The sequence below is a fragment of the Schistocerca piceifrons genome, chromosome 9, assembly GCF_021461385.2.
Source record: "Schistocerca piceifrons isolate TAMUIC-IGC-003096 chromosome 9, iqSchPice1.1, whole genome shotgun sequence".
Lineage (NCBI taxonomy): Eukaryota > Metazoa > Arthropoda > Insecta > Orthoptera > Acrididae > Schistocerca > Schistocerca piceifrons.
In genome coordinates, this window is record NC_060146.1 from 165467403 (window position 1) to 165486248 (window position 18846).

The window sequence follows — 18846 nt, forward strand, 5'->3', positions numbered from 1 at the left end:
CAACCCTGCCTCACTCCCTTCCCAACCACTGCTTCCCTTTCATGTCCCTCGACTCTTATAACTGCCATCTGGTTTCTGTACAAATTGTAAATAGCCTTTCGCTCCCTGTATTTTACCCCTGCCACCTTTAGAATTTGAAAGACTTTACTTATACTTGAGATTTCATAATTTTTCAGGTGAAAATGCTAAAACTTGTCTGGGAAATCAGAGAAATATCGGCGTATTCCACTTATGGAGACTTGTGGCAACCCTGTTTTTGATACATTCTGTATATTATATAAAAATTATTCCATTGCTCAAAATTAGAAGGTCAGTACCGCGGAAAGTTTTTTAGTTGGACACTGTGCTGTCGTGCTACGTGTGGGATGGGCCTGTGGCTGTGCGCAGGTGACGCGCTCGTTCGGGCTGCGGTCGCTGGACTTCCTGCGCAGCCTGCGGGTGATCCACGGCGGCGACTCGGCGGACAAGCCGGCGCTGGTGGTGATGAGCAACGACAACCTGCAGGCGCTGTGGGACTGGGACCGCAGGGGGCCCGACCCCGAGTTCAGCATCCGCCGCGGCGGCCTGCTCTTCCACGACAACCCGCGGCTCTGCCTCGCCGAGATAGAGCGGCTGCGAGACGTCGCCCAGATGGACGACTTCACCGTCCACGACGTGAGTACCCGCCTGCAGTGCGCCGCACCTCCTTCTCACATACACTTCACTACAGCATGTAAATGAGAAAAAGTTTATTACCATTTAGAAAAAAATATATTTACATAACCGCAGTCATTTACTTGATACCAAACAGTCCTCTATCTTTTCACGTACACACCGACTGGTTGCACCCTGCACTTCCGCTAAATTCGATGTCCTTGATAGACTTATATATAGGGTGATTCTTCACAAATGTCACATAGTTTGTGAGGTGAAGTCCGATTCTAGATCGTTGTGAAACTTTAGCAGATTGAAGACTACACACATCCATGAATGGACTTGAAGACAAGTGTGAATTATTACTTACCAAAACACTGTGTGGGGGCTACTTTTGAATACATTGTGGGAGTGAACAGTGATCAATGTTTTACAAATATTTACTATAAAAAACAGTCCTGATCACAATTTATTTACTACGATGACCGGTTTCGACCACTACTGTGGTCATCTTCAGACCTACAAGTCGTATACAAAGCTTTAATTAGAGGGCTACATACATTAAAGAAAATACATAAAGTTATAAAGCTATGAAACGATGAATTACCAATGAGTAAGAACCTCCTTCTGCTTGGGAATCACTACTGGAGAAGCCAGTGCACGTCTTACTATATATATTGGTGGCTCCTCCCACTTCTGACGGAATGATGTCGTTACTAACAATGTAAAATTTCTTAGTTAAAAGAACATTGTCAAGAAAGGAAAATAAACACACACTAAACTTAGCTTGTTTAACAGGTATTGTCAATTAAGAAGCGTTAAAAGTATTTTACTATGTATGATAAATCAACTACGTTTTGACAGTACATGGGTTGCCCTCTCAAGGCCTGTTAGTGAACCATTTGGAACCACTGGTTGCCATGATGAGGTTGGACGCCGTTCCAAAGATGTGGCAGCAGACTTCTTTCTAACGAAGTTTTTGCGAAAGTGGAATGGCAAAGACTGTCACGTCAGACGATGTACTATTGAGCAGCAACATGTCGATATTGAAACGATTTCCAATGATTAGACTGTAATAATCGTTAACTGACATGTGTAGTACATGCTGCACAGATACGATTTACTGGTGTAATAAGAGACTTCCATTTACATAGATTGCTATTCGGATAACAAAGAACAGCAGTACATTGACAGATAACTTCTTTATAGACGAAGATAAGTTTAAGGACATAAATGCTTATCCTGTTTAGAATGGTCTTTCAGATCATGGTGCACAGCTAGTTACAGTACATGATATAGCTCCATGCAATATATCAAATCAGACTTTCAAAGCAGTGCGTTCAAGTAACAATATAAATATTGCAAACTTTAGGGAAAGCCTACAGCAGCTAGACTGGCATGAAGTGTATAAGGAACACGATGCAAACTTGAAGTATGACTTATTTCACGATACATTTTTAAGGGTATTTGAAAATTGTTTTTCCAAGAAAATAGTTAAACATAATTCCAAGAAAACATATAAAAAACCTTGGCTAACTAAAGGAATAAGAATATCTTGCAACCGTAAAAGAGAACTGTATCTAACTGCAAGAGCGAGTACTGACTCCGAAATTGTTCAATATTGTAAAAACTATTGTGCGGTACTAAGAAAAGTTATTAAATAGTCCAGAAGCATGTGTATCATGTCTGAGATCAGTAACTCTGATGATAAAATTAAAGCAATTTGGAATATTATTGAAACAATCAGAAATTGAAAATATTTTCAATAATCATTTTTTAAATGATGTGGAGAAAATAGGACCTAGATCTTTACTAGAAGAGGCAAGGCTACTAATAGAGGAGGCCATACCTGTGCAGTTTGAAACAACTGTAATTCCACCAACCTCTCCCTCTGAAATCAGTAAAATAATAAACTCACTGAAAGTAAAAGCTCTTACGGAATTGATGGCATTTCCAGCAAGGTACTTAAAGCTTGTTCCCCACAGATAACTAGGATTCTCAGCCACGTATGTAATAGCTCTTTGGAGCAGGCTGTTTTCCCCGATAGACTGAAATATGCCATTGTAAAACCATTGCATAAAAAGGGGGATACGTCGGATGTCAACAACTACCGCCCAATCTCTCTTCTGACAGCTCTATCAAAAATTTTTGAGAAAGTAATGTATTCAAGAGTAGCCTCCCATATTTGTAAAAATAAAGTACTAACAAAATGTCAGTTTGGTTTTCAGAAAGGCTTTTCAACAGAAAATGCTATATACGCTTTCACTGATCAAGTATCAAATGCTCTGAATAACCGGACATCACCCATTGGTATTTTTGGTGATCTCTCAAAGGCCTTTGATTGTGTAAATCATGGAATTCTTTTAGATAAGCTAATTCATTATGGTTTGAGTGGGGCAGTGCACAAATTGTTTAATTCATACTTAACTGGAAGAATGCAGAAAGTCGAAATAAGTGGTTCATGTAATGTTAAAACAACAGCTGATTCCTCAAACTGGGGGGGGGTCTATCAAGTAAGGGGTCCCACAGGGTTCGGTCTTAGGTCCTTAACTGTTCTTGATATACATTAATGATTTACCATTCCACATTGATGAAGATGCAAAGTTAGTTCTTTTTGCTGATAATACAAGTATAGTACTAACATCCAAAAAGTAATCCAGTAATAAATACAGACTTTGAACAGAAGTCTGTAGCTAAGGTAGAATTTTCAAAATTTTTAGGTGTGTCCATTGATGAGAGGTTAAACTGGAAGCAACATATTGATGGTCTTCTGAAACGTCTGAATTCAGCTACGTATGCTATTAGGGTTATTGCAAATTTTGGTGATAAGAATCTCAGTAAATTAGCTTACTATGCCTACTTTCATTCACTGCTTTCGTATGGCATCATATTCTGGGGTAATTGATCGATGAGTAGAAAAGTATTCATTGCTCAAAAACGTGTAATCAGAATAATTGCTGGAGCCCACCCTCGGTCATCCTGCAGACATCTATTTAAGGATCTAGGGATCCTCACAGTAACCTCACAGTATATATATTCACAAATGAAATTTGTTGTTAATAATCCAACCCAGTTCAAAAGTAATAGCAGTGTGCATAGCTATAACACCAGGAGAAAGGATGATCTTCACTATGCAGGGTTAAATCTGACTTTGGCACAGAAAGGGGTAAATAATGCTGCCACAAAAGTCTTTGGTCACCTAGCAAACAGCATCAAAAGCCTCACAGATAGCCAACTAACATTTAAAAATAAATTAAAAGAATTCCTAGATGACAACTCCTACTACTCATTGGCTGAATTTTTAGGTATAAATTAAGGGGAAAAAAACAACAACTACTACTTAAACATTAGTGTCATGCAATATTTTGTGTAATCTAATCTACATAATAATTCTTACAGATCAATACTTTAAAAAATCGAGAGGGCACAGTTGTTCATTCAAAACAGATAACGGTACACTTTTGTGAAACGAATAGATTTCAATTTCTTCTAAATTATTTAGCAGCTACAACTTGAATTCAAAGACAAACATTTCTTTGAGATTTTCGACTATCTGCTTTAGAATGTTCACTCTTCTGTCCTTCGTTTTTAAAATTATTAAGACCTTTAGTAAATATTTTATCTTTGCTTTGTAATTTTAATTCGCCAAACATTATTTTATGACTGACTATCTGTTTTTAGAATGTTTGGCTATACGCTTTATTCTGCATATTGCTAATTCACATCCCTTTATTTTTGACACTACGGCTCGTAGTATTATGATTTTAAATTCCTTCCCTTTTCATTATTTTTATTTGTTTATAAGACTGGCATGCAACATAAGACATAGCAGCGCCTTTTAAAAATAGTCAGATGTAAGAAAAGAATGGAATCTACATATGAACTTCATAGACAATATTTCAAAAATATGCACAACTACTGTGCCCTCTTGATTTTTTTTAAGTATTGATCTGTCAGAATTATTATGTAATCTATGTAAATAGAAGTCTCTTATTACACCAGTAAATCCTATCTGTGCAGCATGTACTACACATATCAGTTATCGATTATTGCAGTCTAATCATTGAAAATCGTTTCAATATCGACATGTTGCTGCTCAATAGTACATCGTCTGACGTGACAGTCTTTGCCATTCCACTTTCGCAAAAACTTCGTTAGAAAGAAGCCTGCTGCCACATCTTTGGAACGGCGTCCAACCTCATCATGGCAACCAGTGGTTCCAAATGGTTCACTAACAGGACTTGAGAGAGCAATCGATGTACTGTCAAAACGTAGTTGATTTATCCTACATGGTAAAATACTTTTAACGCTTCTTAATTGACAATACCTGTTAAACAAGCTAAGTTTAATGTGTGTTTATTTTCCTTTCTTGACAATGTTCTTTTAACTAAGAAATTTTACATTGTTAGTAACGACATCATTCCGTCAGAAGTGGGAGGAGCCACCATTATATACAGTAAGACGTGCATTGGTTTCTCCAGTAGTGATTCCCAAGCAGAAGGAGGTTCTTACTCATTGGTAATTCATCGTTTCATAGCTTTATAGCTTTATGTATTTTCTTTAATGTATGTAGCCCTCTAATTAAAGCTTTGTATACGACTTGTAGGTCTGAAATGAGCACAGTAGTGGTCGAAACCGGTCACCATAATAAATAAATTGTGATCAAGACTGTTTTTATAGTAAAAAAAACCTGTGTAAGGGCTCTGATGTAGAATAATAATGATGGGGCGGATGACTGATGCATCGTACAAGAGGTTTGGGGGCTCTCCAAGAGATGTGATGTCGCGCTGAGGCAGCAGCTGCAAGCGTACCCAGTGTGCAACCGTGGGTTTGATCAGTGTGCAGTCATAACGAACGACGTGCACGAGTCGTACTTGAGTGTCGCTTAATTGAGTAAACCCATGGTATATGTGAATACCAACATGCGCATACGTTCACCTGGGCAGAATACGCAGACATGTTGGTGTGTACAGGTACTGTAATGGCAGTGCCCGTGCGGCTGTTAGGAAATACCAGTGCCTGGTCGACGCCCCTGTGCCAGGGTATTTTCCAGGCTTTTTCTAACGTTGCATGAATCTGGAACACAACCCAGTGCACATGTAACATCAGAACATGAGGCCGTCCAGTCAGCTGAGAAAAGGGTACACATTCTGCAGTGGTACAAGGAAGTCTCACCACCGGTAACACGGAGCATCAGTCATCAGCTCGATATTCCACAAAAACGAGTGTGGCGTACGTTACATTCCGAGGGCTTGTACCCGTGCCCTGTGTAGTCCGGGCAATATCTACATCCAGGTGGCTCAGTAAGCAGACAGCAATTTTGTGAATGCTTGAGTGTACACAGAGACGCCGTGCAACACACTTCTTTAGCAGGTGAGGCTATATTTGCACGCAGTGGTATCATGGACGCCCGCAATTCTCAAACGTGGGCGATGGAGAACCCACATGACACTAGGGAAACAAAATCCCAACTTAGGTTCTCGGTGAATGTCTGGTGTGGTACGATTGATGACTGGTGATAGTACCTGGATTTCTGCCACTTCGTACGACAGTCGCAGCATACGCATATTTCCTGATAGGAGACGTGGCACTAGAGCAACGATGGCAAGCGTACCTGGAGCATGATATATCACCGGTTCACTGTACCAGACAAATATCCCTGTATCTGAATAACGCGTTTCCTCAACAATGACGTGGCGGATCCATTAGCTCGTCTGACAGATCACCCGATCTAACCCCATGAGATTTACATACATACGCACATACATTAATTCTTCTTCAGTAGATCATGAATGAGACATTTCGTAATGATGTGGAACTTGTCACTTTAACAAAAGTTTTCTTTAGACAAACTAATTGATTAATTAATTTTTTGTACAGTTACTGCTTCATATGTAAGAATTCATCTATTGAGTAGAAGTAGTTATCATTCAGAAATTGTTTTAATTTGCTTTTAAATGCTGGTTGGCTATCTTTCAGACTTTTAATACTATTTCGCAAATGAACAAAGACTTTTGTGGCAGCATAATTCACCCCTTTCTGTGCCAAATTGAGATTTAATCCAGAATAGTGAATATCATCATTTCTTCTACTGTTGTAGCTATGCACTTCCCTATTATTTTTGAATTGCGATGGGTTATTAATGACAAATTTCATAAGTTAATATATGTATTGTGAAGTACTAAGAATATCCCGAGTTCCTTAAATAAATGTCTGCAAGGTGCTCTTTGGTGGGCTCCAGCTATTATTTGATTACACACTTTTGTGCAATGAATACTTTCTCTCTTAATCATGAATTGCCCCAAACTATGGTGCCATATGAAAGCAATGAATGAAAATAGGCATAGTAGGCTAATTTACTGATATGTTTATCACTAAAATCTGCAATAACGCTAATAGCATAAGTAGCTGAACCTGACCATTTCAGCAGATCATTGATGTGTTTCTTCCAGTTCAATTTCTCATCAGTGTACACACCCAGAAATTTTGACTATCCTACCTTAGCAACAGACTTCCATTCATAGTCTATATTTATCATTGGTATTATGCCATTTACTGTACAGAATTGTATAAACTGTGTTTTCGCAAAATTTACTGAGAGTCTGTTTGCAGAGAACTACTTAATAATTTTCTGAAAGACATTATTTGCAATTTCCTCAGCTGATTCTTGCTTCTTGAGTGTGATTACTATACTTTTATCGTCAACAAATGGACTAACTATGTATCTTCGTGAATATAGAGTTGCAAGTCGTTAATATACATTAAGAAAAATAAGGGACCCAAGACTGAACCTTGTGGGACAGCATTCTTGATACCTGTACTGTTAATTTCAACTTCCTGCATTCTTCCACTTAAGTATGAATTAAACTGTTTGTGCACTGTCCCACTCATACCACAATACTTAAGCTTATCTACACTCCTGGAAATTGAAATAAGAACACCGTGAATTCATCGTCCCAGGAAGGGGAAACTTTATTGACACATTCCTGGGGTCAGATACATCACATGATCACACTGACAGAACCACAGGCACATAGACACAGGCAACAGAGCATGCACAATGTCGGCACTAGTACAGTGTATATCCACCTTTCGCAGCAATGCAGGCTGCTATTCTCCCATGGAGACGATCGTAGAGATGCTGGATGTAGTCCTGTGGAACGGTTTGTCATGCCATTTCCACCTGTCGCCTCAGTTGGACCAGCGTTCGTGCTGGACGTGCAGACCGCGTGAGACGACGCTTCATCCAGTCCCAAACATGCTCAATGGGGGACAGATCCGGAGATCTTGCTGGCCAGGGTAGTTGACTTACACCTTCTAGAGCACGTTGGGTGGCACGGGATACATGCGGACGTGCATTGTCCTGTTGGAACAGCAAGTTCCCTTGCCGGTCTAGGAATGGTGGAACGATGGGTTCGATGACGGTTTGGATGTACCGTGCACTATTCAGTGTCCCCTCGACGACCACCAGTGGTGTACGACCAGTGTAGGAGATCACTCCCCACACCATGATGCCGGGTGTTGGCCCTGTGTGCCTCGGTCGTATGCAGTCCTGATTGTGGCGCTCACCTGCACGGCGCCAAACACGCATACGACCATCATTGGCACCAAGGCAGAAGCGACTCTCATCGCTGAAGACGACACGTCTCCATTCGTCCCTCCATTCACGCCTGTCGCGACACCACTGGAGGCGGGCTGCACGATGTTGGGGCGTGAGCGGAAGACGGCCTAACGGTGTGCGGGACCGTAGCCCAGCTTCATGGAGACGGTTGCGAACGGTCCTCGCCGATACCCCAGGAGCAACAGTGTCCCTAATTTGCTGGGAAGTGGCGGTGCGGTCCCCTACGGCACTGCGTAGGATCCTACGGTCTTGGCGTGCATCCGTGCGTCGCTGCGGTCCGGTCCCAGGTCGACGGACACGTGCACCTTCCGCCGACCACTGGCGACAACATCGATGTACTGTGGAGACCTCACGCCCCACGTGTTGAGCAATTCGGCGGTACGTCCACCCGGCCTCCCGCATGCCCACTATACGCCCTCGCTCAAAGTCCGTCAACTGCACATACGGTTCACGTCCACGCTGTCGCGACATGCTACCAGTGTTGAAGACTGCGATGGAGCTCCGTATGCCACGGCAAACTGGCTGACACTGACGGCGGCGGTGCACAAATGCTGCGCAGCTAGCGCCATTCGACGGCCAACACCGCGGTTCCTGGTATGTCCGCTGTGCCGTGCGTGTGATCATTGCTTGTACAGCCCTCTCGCAGTGTCCGGAGCAAGTATGGTGGGTCTGACACACCGGTGTCAATGTGTTCTTTTTTCCATTTCCAGGAGTGTATAAGAATTTCATGACTCACACAATGAAAAGCTTTTGAGAGATCACAATATATGCCAGTGGGATATGGGGCTCATTAAAGGGGGATGTGTACGCTACGAAGGTGGATACATGTGAAGAACTTGTCGTTCGCGTCAATTACGCTTTTGCCCGCATTAAGGGGGGTAGGACGTCAAACGGGCCGACTTGGAGCAGGAGAGGCATCACAGGACATTTAAATTTCCAGTGTCTATAATTTTACAAATAAATTCATAAAACTTTGTGAGCAACACCAGGATTCACAGTCGTTGCAGTGGAAGTTCGAAAACATAACAAAATAATTTTTTTTACGTGCGAAATTTCATCATTTTTTCACTTATTAATGGCTGCATTTGTGGCTATAGGTACACTTTTCTTCATAAGTTTGAGAGATTCTTCGATTAATTTTGCACAGCATACATACCATATTCACAGGTGTATGAAACTCTAGAATTTATTTAATTTATGCAAAAACGAATGAACTGGTATATTTTGAACTTCATGTTTAGAAAAAACACAAATTTTATAGTTAATTACCTCAAATTTTACCACAGTTTTTAATAGATTTGGAAAATTACTCTACACCTCGGCATTGGTGAGCCTCTATCACCAGTCGTCCTTCCTATTCTATTGTCCTCTCGTGAAACTTGTACCATTTAATTTATTTAATTTAATACTGCTTTGTTATTTGAGTAGCAGACACATTAGTTAAGGGGGACAGCCATGTCAACGGGAAAACTCTGACTTCATTGCATTAAATTCTTTGTTAAAATCAGACGTAGTATTTCTAAAGCTACTGCCATTGTAATGCAGAAAATGAAATCATTATTCCTGATCGCGATATCGTTTAGATGATCTTTCTGACGACGAGTAAAAATATGAAAATTAACTGACCGAGACACATGTACAGTTCGCATTAGTACAAAAGGCGGAAATCGTCACCAAAAGGTGCAGGCTCAATTTTAATAGTAGATTGATTTGTGATAGACGGACTGTCGCTCGATCGTAGCGTCACCAGATGAAGCAACAAACGATTCGTTATTTACACCTCAGTTAGGTGCAAATCATTTTTTAAATAAAAGCAGATGGTAAAAGAAAGCAGCTACTACAAGTAACGAAAGCAAATTTATGAATATAGAATTTTTATTAATATTGGGAATGATGGTACAATAAAAATTACAATATGGCGCCATAGTACGCAAACGAAAGTTATTTTATTACTCTATGACCTGTCGATAAGAAAATACAATGAAAAGCCGGCATCACGACTATTTAAAATGATCTGATTACAGACAGTAAGATGCAGTGGAGCTTCTTAGATAATGTCTGAGGTAAGATACGTCTCAGTTACTAACGTCGTTAATTGTTCCATAAAGTAATGTCGCTATACTTGTAGGCTGTGCTAAATGATCTGATACGAAAACTGTACTATCTTAATCCTTCCAAATTCATTCCTCCAGAATGCTCTGAGCGACTCCCTGATAACCTGTCGATCTCCGTAACACAGCTCTTCCGTTGACTTTTTGCCTCTTCTCTCTACTGTCTTTTAACACTTCCTCGCATACAGGTACTGAAAATAAATCAAAGATGGATGCTGAGAGTTCGGTTCTCCGTTCGCTGGGCAGAAAGGGTGCTGTAACTAGCAGCACAACTTGCAGACCAAAGGGACCACGCTTATTTGCAAACGCTGGATGTTGTTGCCAAAACATAACAGGACGTAAATGAGTGTTCAATTCCTAGTGCTGTTCAAATGAAACTTGGAATAGTAGTAAAGAGAAAAGAAAAGTTATAAAACCGGAACAAAAGCTCACGTAGAGCAGCAGCTACGAAATTTGCCACAGACAATGCCTTGGAAACAGTAAAGGCGAACAGCGTATCGATGGTAGGCAACTAAAACCTCGTCACTCCATCTGTCTGTCAAAACCTCGTAATTCGAGTAACCAGTATTCTCATTATCAAAAAGAGATTCAAAAGCGCGTCGATTTTTCTAATGCGTCAGTAACTATGCTTCTACAGTTTAGTTGCACATGTAGCAACTTTATCTGTCACTTTACATATTTCTTAAGACATCGTTTTTGCTTCTGCTGTAAAATTTAGCAAAATGGAGTTACGTGGTTTTCATTGGCTACCGTCGGTACGGCACGAAAAATTCGTTTCATTCAGTTGTAATTAGACGAATCCAAACCGATAATTATATCAAAATTATGCCACATGGAAGTGATAATTACTGAACAACAAATGTTAATGATATCAACACATAGTGTTTAATTGTAACGGGTATGTCATGCATGTGAACATATGAAGATATTTCTGTGAGCGCGTAATATTTTGTGAGAACAGTCTTTACCTTTCTGCAACCTGAAAAATACCTCTCACATTCTAATTTACCCTGCTTTTAGTCTGTTAATGTCAATAGGTCCATTTACAAAATGTATGTTTGCATAAAATGTGCACTGTCTAGGTATAATTACAGTCTGTTTAACGACTAACAGAAGAGCCTCTGACAACCAATCCGTTCTGTGAAAACTGCACGTCAGTACCATTTTCCTTTTCCGCAAAATTTGCGGTGCAAGTTTTAGGTGTAAGTTTTAGGTGTAAAGTAGTGTGTTCCAGCTCGCGTGCCGACCTAGGGGCAGCTGGGCGAGCAAGGGTACAGGTGGGCAGGGGTGGACGAACGGCTGATGTGTGGGTAATGTTGCAGTCAGGCCGTATGTGCTCTGTCATACTCCATTGTCCGAGTGCCTGCGGCCAGTTGTGGCCGAGCAGCTTGAAGCACGTGCAGAGCTCTAGCAAAATGTCCGGGCAGCTTTGACTACGGGCAAACTGAGATGCGCATAGCGTGTGAGGTGTGACTCTGGGCAGCGCGTTTTTGTACCGTAACAGGTTCGCGTGGGGCTATGGAAACTGAGACGCTACGCATTGGTGACGCGACCGGCCCCTGCCGCTGGTTGCGTGTCGTTGTGGTTCTGGCACACTTCTTCACTTTGGGACAGTTGAGGCTGGGAGGGGGAGAGCTGTATTCGCATGTGCTCCCTTCGACGTCGTGCATATGGGCAGTGGTAGTATTGGCAGTCCAGAAACTATTGCCTTCCTACTGAACTTTATGGTCACTGAGTAGTATTTCGTTTTCCGCCATTTAAGCTCTCGGTCTTTTCTCATTAGTACATTCTACAGTTATTTCCACTGAAGAGCCAAAGAAACTGGTAATCCTGCCTAACATCGTGTAGCCCCTTCCCTCTCCCCCCGAAGCACGCAGAAGTGCCGCAACACGACGTGGCATGGACTCGACTAATGTCTGAAATAGTTCTGGAGGGAACCGACACCATGACTCTTGCAGGGATGTCCAAAAGTCTGCAAGAGTACGAAGGGGTGCAGATCTCTTCTGAACAGCACATTGCAAGGCATCTCAGATATGCTCAATAATGTTCATTTCTGAGGAGTCTGGAGGACAGCGGAAGTGTTTAAACTAAGAAGAGTGTTCCTGGAGCCACTGTGTAGCAATTCTGGACGTATGTAGTGTCGCATTGTCCTGATGGAATTGCCCAAGTCCGGCGGAATGCACAAGGGACATGAATGGATGCGTGTGATCAGACAGGATGCTTACGTACATGACAGAGTCGTATCTAGACGTATCAGAGGTCCCATATCACTCCAACTGCACACGCCGCACACCATTCAGTCTCCACCAGCTTGAGCAGTCCCCTGGTGACATGCAGTATCCATGGATTCGTGAGGTCTCCATACCTGTACACGTCCATCCGCTCGATACAATTTGAAAGGAGACTCTTCCGACCAGGCAGCATGTTTCCAGTTTTCAACAGTCCGATGTCAGTGCTTACGGACCCAGGCGAGGCGTAAAGCTTTGTGATGTGCAGTCATCAAGGATACACGAGTGGGCCTTCGCCTCCGAAAGCGCACATCGATGATGTTTCGTTGAATGGTTCGCACGCTGACACTTGTTGATGGCCCAGCAGTGAAATCTGCAGCAATTTGGGGAAGGGTTGCACATCTGTCACGTTGAACGAATCTCCTCAGTCGCCGTTGGTCCCGTTCTTGTACGATCTTTTTCCGTCAGCAGCGAGGTCGGAGGTCTGATGTTTTATCGGATTCGTGATATTCACGGTGCAGTAGTGAAATGGTCGTACGGTAAAATCCTCACTTCATTGCTATCTAGGAGACGCTGTGTCCCATCGCTCGTGCGCCGACTATAGCACCACGTTCAAACTCACTTAATTGTTGATAACCTGCCGTTGTAGCAGCAGTCAGCGATCTAACATCTGCGCCAGACACTTGTTGTCTTATAAAGGCGTTGCCGACCGCAGCGCCGTATTCTACCTGTTTACATATCTCTGTATTTTAATATGCATGCCTATACCAGTTTCATTGGCGCTTCGGTGTATATCTAAATAGTGTCGATGTCTTGTTTCGTTATTGTTTTTCTTTTTTCGAGAACAATGCACAATTCAGTGGCTGGTGAGCCATTAGCCAGTGGGATCATGTCTTCTGCCTCGACAATGTCTTCAGATCGCAAAGACGGACAGACAATTCATTGTGAGAGCTGTGAAGTTGTAAGGAATGTTATAAAATCATGTGATCGAGAAACAAGGCAGGGAATTTGAAATATTACACAGTGAAACGAGGTTGTTTGTGTGCTGCCAATTGTGCTGATGTATCAGTGCGATGTTACAAACAGTCTAGAAGTGTGAATGGTGTATACCATTTGTGCACATGTTAAAAAGCGTCCAAGATATGAAGTGAATAAGTTTCAGTGTGATTGTTTGGATACGGATGTAATAAAAGACGTTACACTACATACATGCAGACGTTGCAGTTTCAGCGTAAGCTAGAAACAGTCAAAAAACGCCCACGAATGACATTTAATCTGATGCATATTGATGACATAAAGCATTTTAGTGGTTTCAAGTTACATAAATGAAGAATGTAATTGGTATTATTCCAAAACTATCAGTATCCTGAAAGATTGTGGTGATTTGATTTATTTCATTTCCTGAAACGCGTTGCTGATAAAGACAGCCCTCCATTCATGACAGTGCTTTTCGCATGATGTGAAGTGTTTCCTCACAAGTCTATCTTCCATATTCCTATCATGTGTACTACTCTCGGCAACTGCGTCGTGTTGTGTAGTGGATCAACAGTTTAATTTTCTCAATAACAACTCCGTTATTCGCCCACCATACATTGTGTTTGGCAAGTCATAGGTGAGTAACCTGCATACACATACACGTGTCACTCTGAGTTGACGAGCACACTCGTAATTGGCTGGTTCAAATGGCTCTGAGCACTATGTGACTTAACTTATGAGGTCATCAGTCGCCTAGAACTTAGAACTAATTAAACCTAACTAACCTAAGGACATCACACACATCCATGCCCGAGGCAGTATTCGAACCTGCGACCGGAGCGGTCGCTCGGTTCCAGACTGTAGCGTCTAGAACCGCACGGCCACTCCGGCCGGCACAATCGTAATTATTTTTATATTTATCAGATGATGAACAGGAAGAAGATCCTTTGGTGAGCTTTCATTCCGGTCGTTCACTATTAAAATACTGCGGATTACATGAATTCTGCCAGAATTGCAACAGAACTGGCAATTTACTTTTGTCGGCTGCATTTCTCCTGTTGACACGTTTAATTGTCCTTTCGCCAAGACACAGTATAATTTGCACAAACTCACCTTGCAGTAGCTATTGCGACAGAATCCTGAAGCAGAGTGTCTCATTAAACAAGCTGACAGGTTAGTAGTGAAGTATCCCAGCTTGCGGCACTTTTACAGTAAATCAGTGATTACACTCACAAATCAGTTTATTGACACAATCAGTTTATGTTCACAATCGTAACTTCTGTGCTCTGTTAGCGCTTCAAAACAAATAAAAAAGATAATTCTTGAAAATAAAGCAATGACTTATTTGACAATTTGAAGTTCTTGGAAAACAACACTAGTAAATCTCTGCGTGAGACTACGTTCTGAAAAATTCTTTTTCTTACACATCAATAGTAGGGAGGAAATTAAAGTCCCATCTCACGAGCCGTGCAAGGATTCCCAGCACCAGAATCCACGCCAAAGCAGCGCGTGGTCCCGGGTGACAAGAGAGACGTCAAGTCCAGGTGGTTGTGTGGTGCTGGCGATCTTCTAATTCTGCTGCTCGTCGGGCGAGGGTAGTTATATCCGCGTGGCGGACGACTACTAGATAAGCTACTGGTCGGGCGATGTGGGCTCGGATTGGCTGAGGAAATTGGCTCGGCGGATGCAGCAAAAGGTCCGTAGAGGTGGCTGCCTCCACTGCTCTTGCGCGCCCTCTGATCTAGCCTGCTGCCTGGAGGTCGGGACCTGCGGACCCGGAGCGACGACCCGCAGAGCGCTGCTGCATTGCGGGTTGACGCCGTTGCAGGAGACCCCGGAAACACGCCATATATCTTAAGGAAAACCTCACTGCATCGGTTTGCAGTTACACAAGACAAGGAATTCCGTGTTTATTTTTATACTAGGAATTTCTATTTCCACTAGTTTTCGACGACTGTTAAAAAATTACAGTACTCGATTCAAAAGAAAACTATTGCTTCATCTATATCGAGGTACTCTACCCGATGCGTGCTACCATTTCCAAAACCTCGTTTCGATATCTCTGCCTGTTCAGGAGGTATGAGAGATTTTATGAATATTTCATTCTTGCTTGCCTGCAATCGAAAATGAACTCGGTACATAAAATCCTTTTGCTCTATACTGGAGACAGATAGGGACTTTCTACGGGGTGTATACGCCCCGGGACAACCGAGAAAAACCCGGTAATTTTTCGGAATTCCGGGAATTTTTCATTGTTTTAGTTTTCAGTTAAATTATTCTAATGTTGACTGGTAAGAACTGACACTCGAACAAAGAATATTACTGTATCCCACTGCTGCAGAATAATACTGCAGCAACAACACATAAACGAGAGAGAAAAAGAAGATCTAAATCGCAAAGGAAATGCACCATTTACAACATCAAAACACCGTGCACACACAAGCGTCTGCCAACAGCAAAATTTGTCGAAGGCGTAGGACGAAGACTATGCAATACTTCATAACAACAAACTGCTTCTGGTGAACATCACATCACAAGTGTTTACATTAGTTTCGTTTGTGCAATTTCCAGAGGGCTCAAGAGCATGCGCAGTTCAGTGGCATATGAGCAGTATCTCCTCCCGATTTTGGGTAGTTGAAACCAGATGCAAACCGGAAAAATTCTTCTGGCGCGTCCAAGCTGCCAGATCCACGCTTGCGCAGAGCAGTCTGAGTTATAGTGGAGAGGGGGGTAGTCGCTATGTGACCCGTGTTTACCTTTAGTGATATTATTGTCTCCTCTTCGTTTATAGCTCCTATGTCAAATGGAAACAAAACGGATTTCTGTGGCCAGGAGCTATCAAATGAATTAACATACATTCACACAGTTATGGAAGGCTAAATATATTAATAGTTTCAGTTTTCTAATTTGATTTTATTTCCACGTTTTTGGCCGTCAACCAATAATCGCCTTGGAGAACAATGAAGTTATTTTTCTCGGTTGACTAAAGAAATTTGGCTTTTATTAATTGTTCCACTGAGACGTTCAATTTATTTGAAACTAAACGTTCATTCCACAATATAGGCTCGTTCCAATTGTTCACTGAATTTCAGGTGCACATTTTCATCTTCCAGCACGTATGGCATTATGCCATAATAAAGAACCAAACATGAGATAATACAGTACTGATACTCCAAGAAAATTAGCATTCCGAAAACCACAATTAAAAATTTAATATCAGGTTGGGGCCTACTTCTTTGTAAATCTAGACATACGTATGTGCACTTCAAGCCGTATTTTCATTAATCTTACAAATGAGTTTTAGATGTGAAAGCTTAGCTTTTCTTGTAACTATGTATTTTAATTTAAACCACTAATCTTTCCTATGTGTGTGTTCACGCTACTTAAGAGTGATATTGTTACTGGCTGACTGCATGGTTGAGATCAAGTAACACGAGCTACGATTGGCTTACAAAAGCGCATCGCAATCTCGTTTTCAGTGCTTTGGAAAGTGACGTGCTGTGTTTGCTGCAATTCGAATTTATACTTTCATAATTACGAAAATATGCAGCGTACCGTAATACGAAAATACGCAGCGTAGATGTTGCTGCACTTAAAGATTTTACGAAGACTTTTTTTGCGGTGTAGCGTTTTCTACAGTGCCAGGAAGTTCTATGCCAGTGTATAACGTTTCAAAGGATTAACAAGTTTTGTTGTTCCATGGGAAAGTATATGGGAAAAAGTGTATTTTTTTTAATTGGGAAAACTCCGGGAATTTTTTTCCTTGTCCGTGTATACACCCTGTCCTATCAAGTCTAAAGAAAAATTCAACGTGTAAGCTAAATTTCATATGCGGCAGCATATGGTGTAATTTACAGCAAACACAATATCAAAGCGAGCTCTATTTTTCATTGCAGACTTTCATATTTCGCACAGTGTCTTACTTAAATGCGAATAACACAGCATTAGCGAGATGATGGGCACTTCACATTGAAGCTGGCACATAAAGTTACAAGTAACGTAAAAATCAATTTTTTTCTGAATAATTTCTGTAATATCGTTTAAGAAAGATCGCATGGTGCATGCTTCGATCCTATCAGTACAGTGCGTGACTATCTGGGGCAGAGGATGAATGTCTGTATGTCTCAATATGTACAGGACCTGCACAGCATGTGTGAAATGTGCGTGTTGCACCGTAATGTCTTGTCACTTCACACGGGCTCTATGCATCTCAATTTGCACTTCACCTTACACTATACGTACCAGCCCACAAGAGCAATGAGGTGTGGACAAGAGCACAATTGTTCTGTGGGGCTGTGTCTAACCAATCTAGTGCGTAGAGATGCTCCACTTTGCTGCGTTTCTCCCAGACAGGGACTGTACAGATTTTCGCTCATGTTCCCAATTTGCAAAGCGGTCCAGGTGCCAGGGAGGCAAAGTAGCAGGTGTACAGGTGGACGGATGACTCTGTGGTGCAGGTGTCCCCCGTGTCAAACGGCTACCTGGCGTCGTGCGGCCGGGTCTCGTTCGACGCGGAGGCCCGCCCACTCAACGAGACGGCGGCCGAGGTGCGCTGGGACGGGGGCGGCGTCACGACGCGCCTGCCGGGCGTCATCGGCTACGTGCTGCACTACAGCGCGGCCAGCGACGCCGGGGGCGCCGGGTCCGCGGCGCAGCAGAAGACCGACGAGTGCCACACAGACGGCTGGAAGGTGTGTAGTGGCAGCGCCGCTCCGCTCCGTGTGGTGCTTCCCACTGTGGGCACCAGCCAACACCTTGTAACCACACGACATACATGACACCATCACCTTATGTACAGGGGTTCGATAAAAATATGGAAACAACTCGAAAGATGCAAGCTCGAGCATACGACGCGTACTCCGAATGCAAGGTCCGATCAGTCACGAAATGGAAACCAGAGTGAAAATCCGATAAAGCTTGATATAGGTGTGTTGGAGAACGTCTCTAGTATGCCCGCTGATCGCTTCACGTCTGTCTTTACAGTTCTGAGCGCACAGTGAGCACGCAAAGATGCCAGAAAACAACCTCCCGCCAAGTATGAGTGCCCGTGAGACATTGCGCCTGATCTGATGCAGCCCGCACAACATAACTGTCACGCATTTCCTTTTTCGTGACAGTTCTGTGCAGGGGCAATGAAGTGGCCGCAGCAGCGTTTAAGATGGTAAGCGTTTGATCGCGCAGCATACAGCCCTCACTTTGCTCCCCCTTTCATCTTTGCTGACATGAGACACTGGCTGTGAAGTCAGAGAATCGGCGAAAAGTGCAGCCGGCTGCCTTC

At 42.5% G+C, this 18846-nt stretch overlaps 1 protein-coding gene across 1 annotated transcript in view; it reads left to right on the forward strand.

Moving 5' to 3' along the window:
• LOC124716810 (insulin receptor-related protein-like) overlaps positions 1-18846 on the forward strand; it is a 162128-nt gene that overhangs the window by 56259 nt on the left and 87023 nt on the right. Inside the window, exons 6-7 of the mRNA XM_047243360.1 lie at positions 388-654; positions 18026-18259. Coding sequence (XP_047099316.1) covers positions 388-654; positions 18026-18259 — 501 coding nt within the window. The remainder of the gene's footprint in view (positions 1-387; positions 655-18025; positions 18260-18846) is intronic.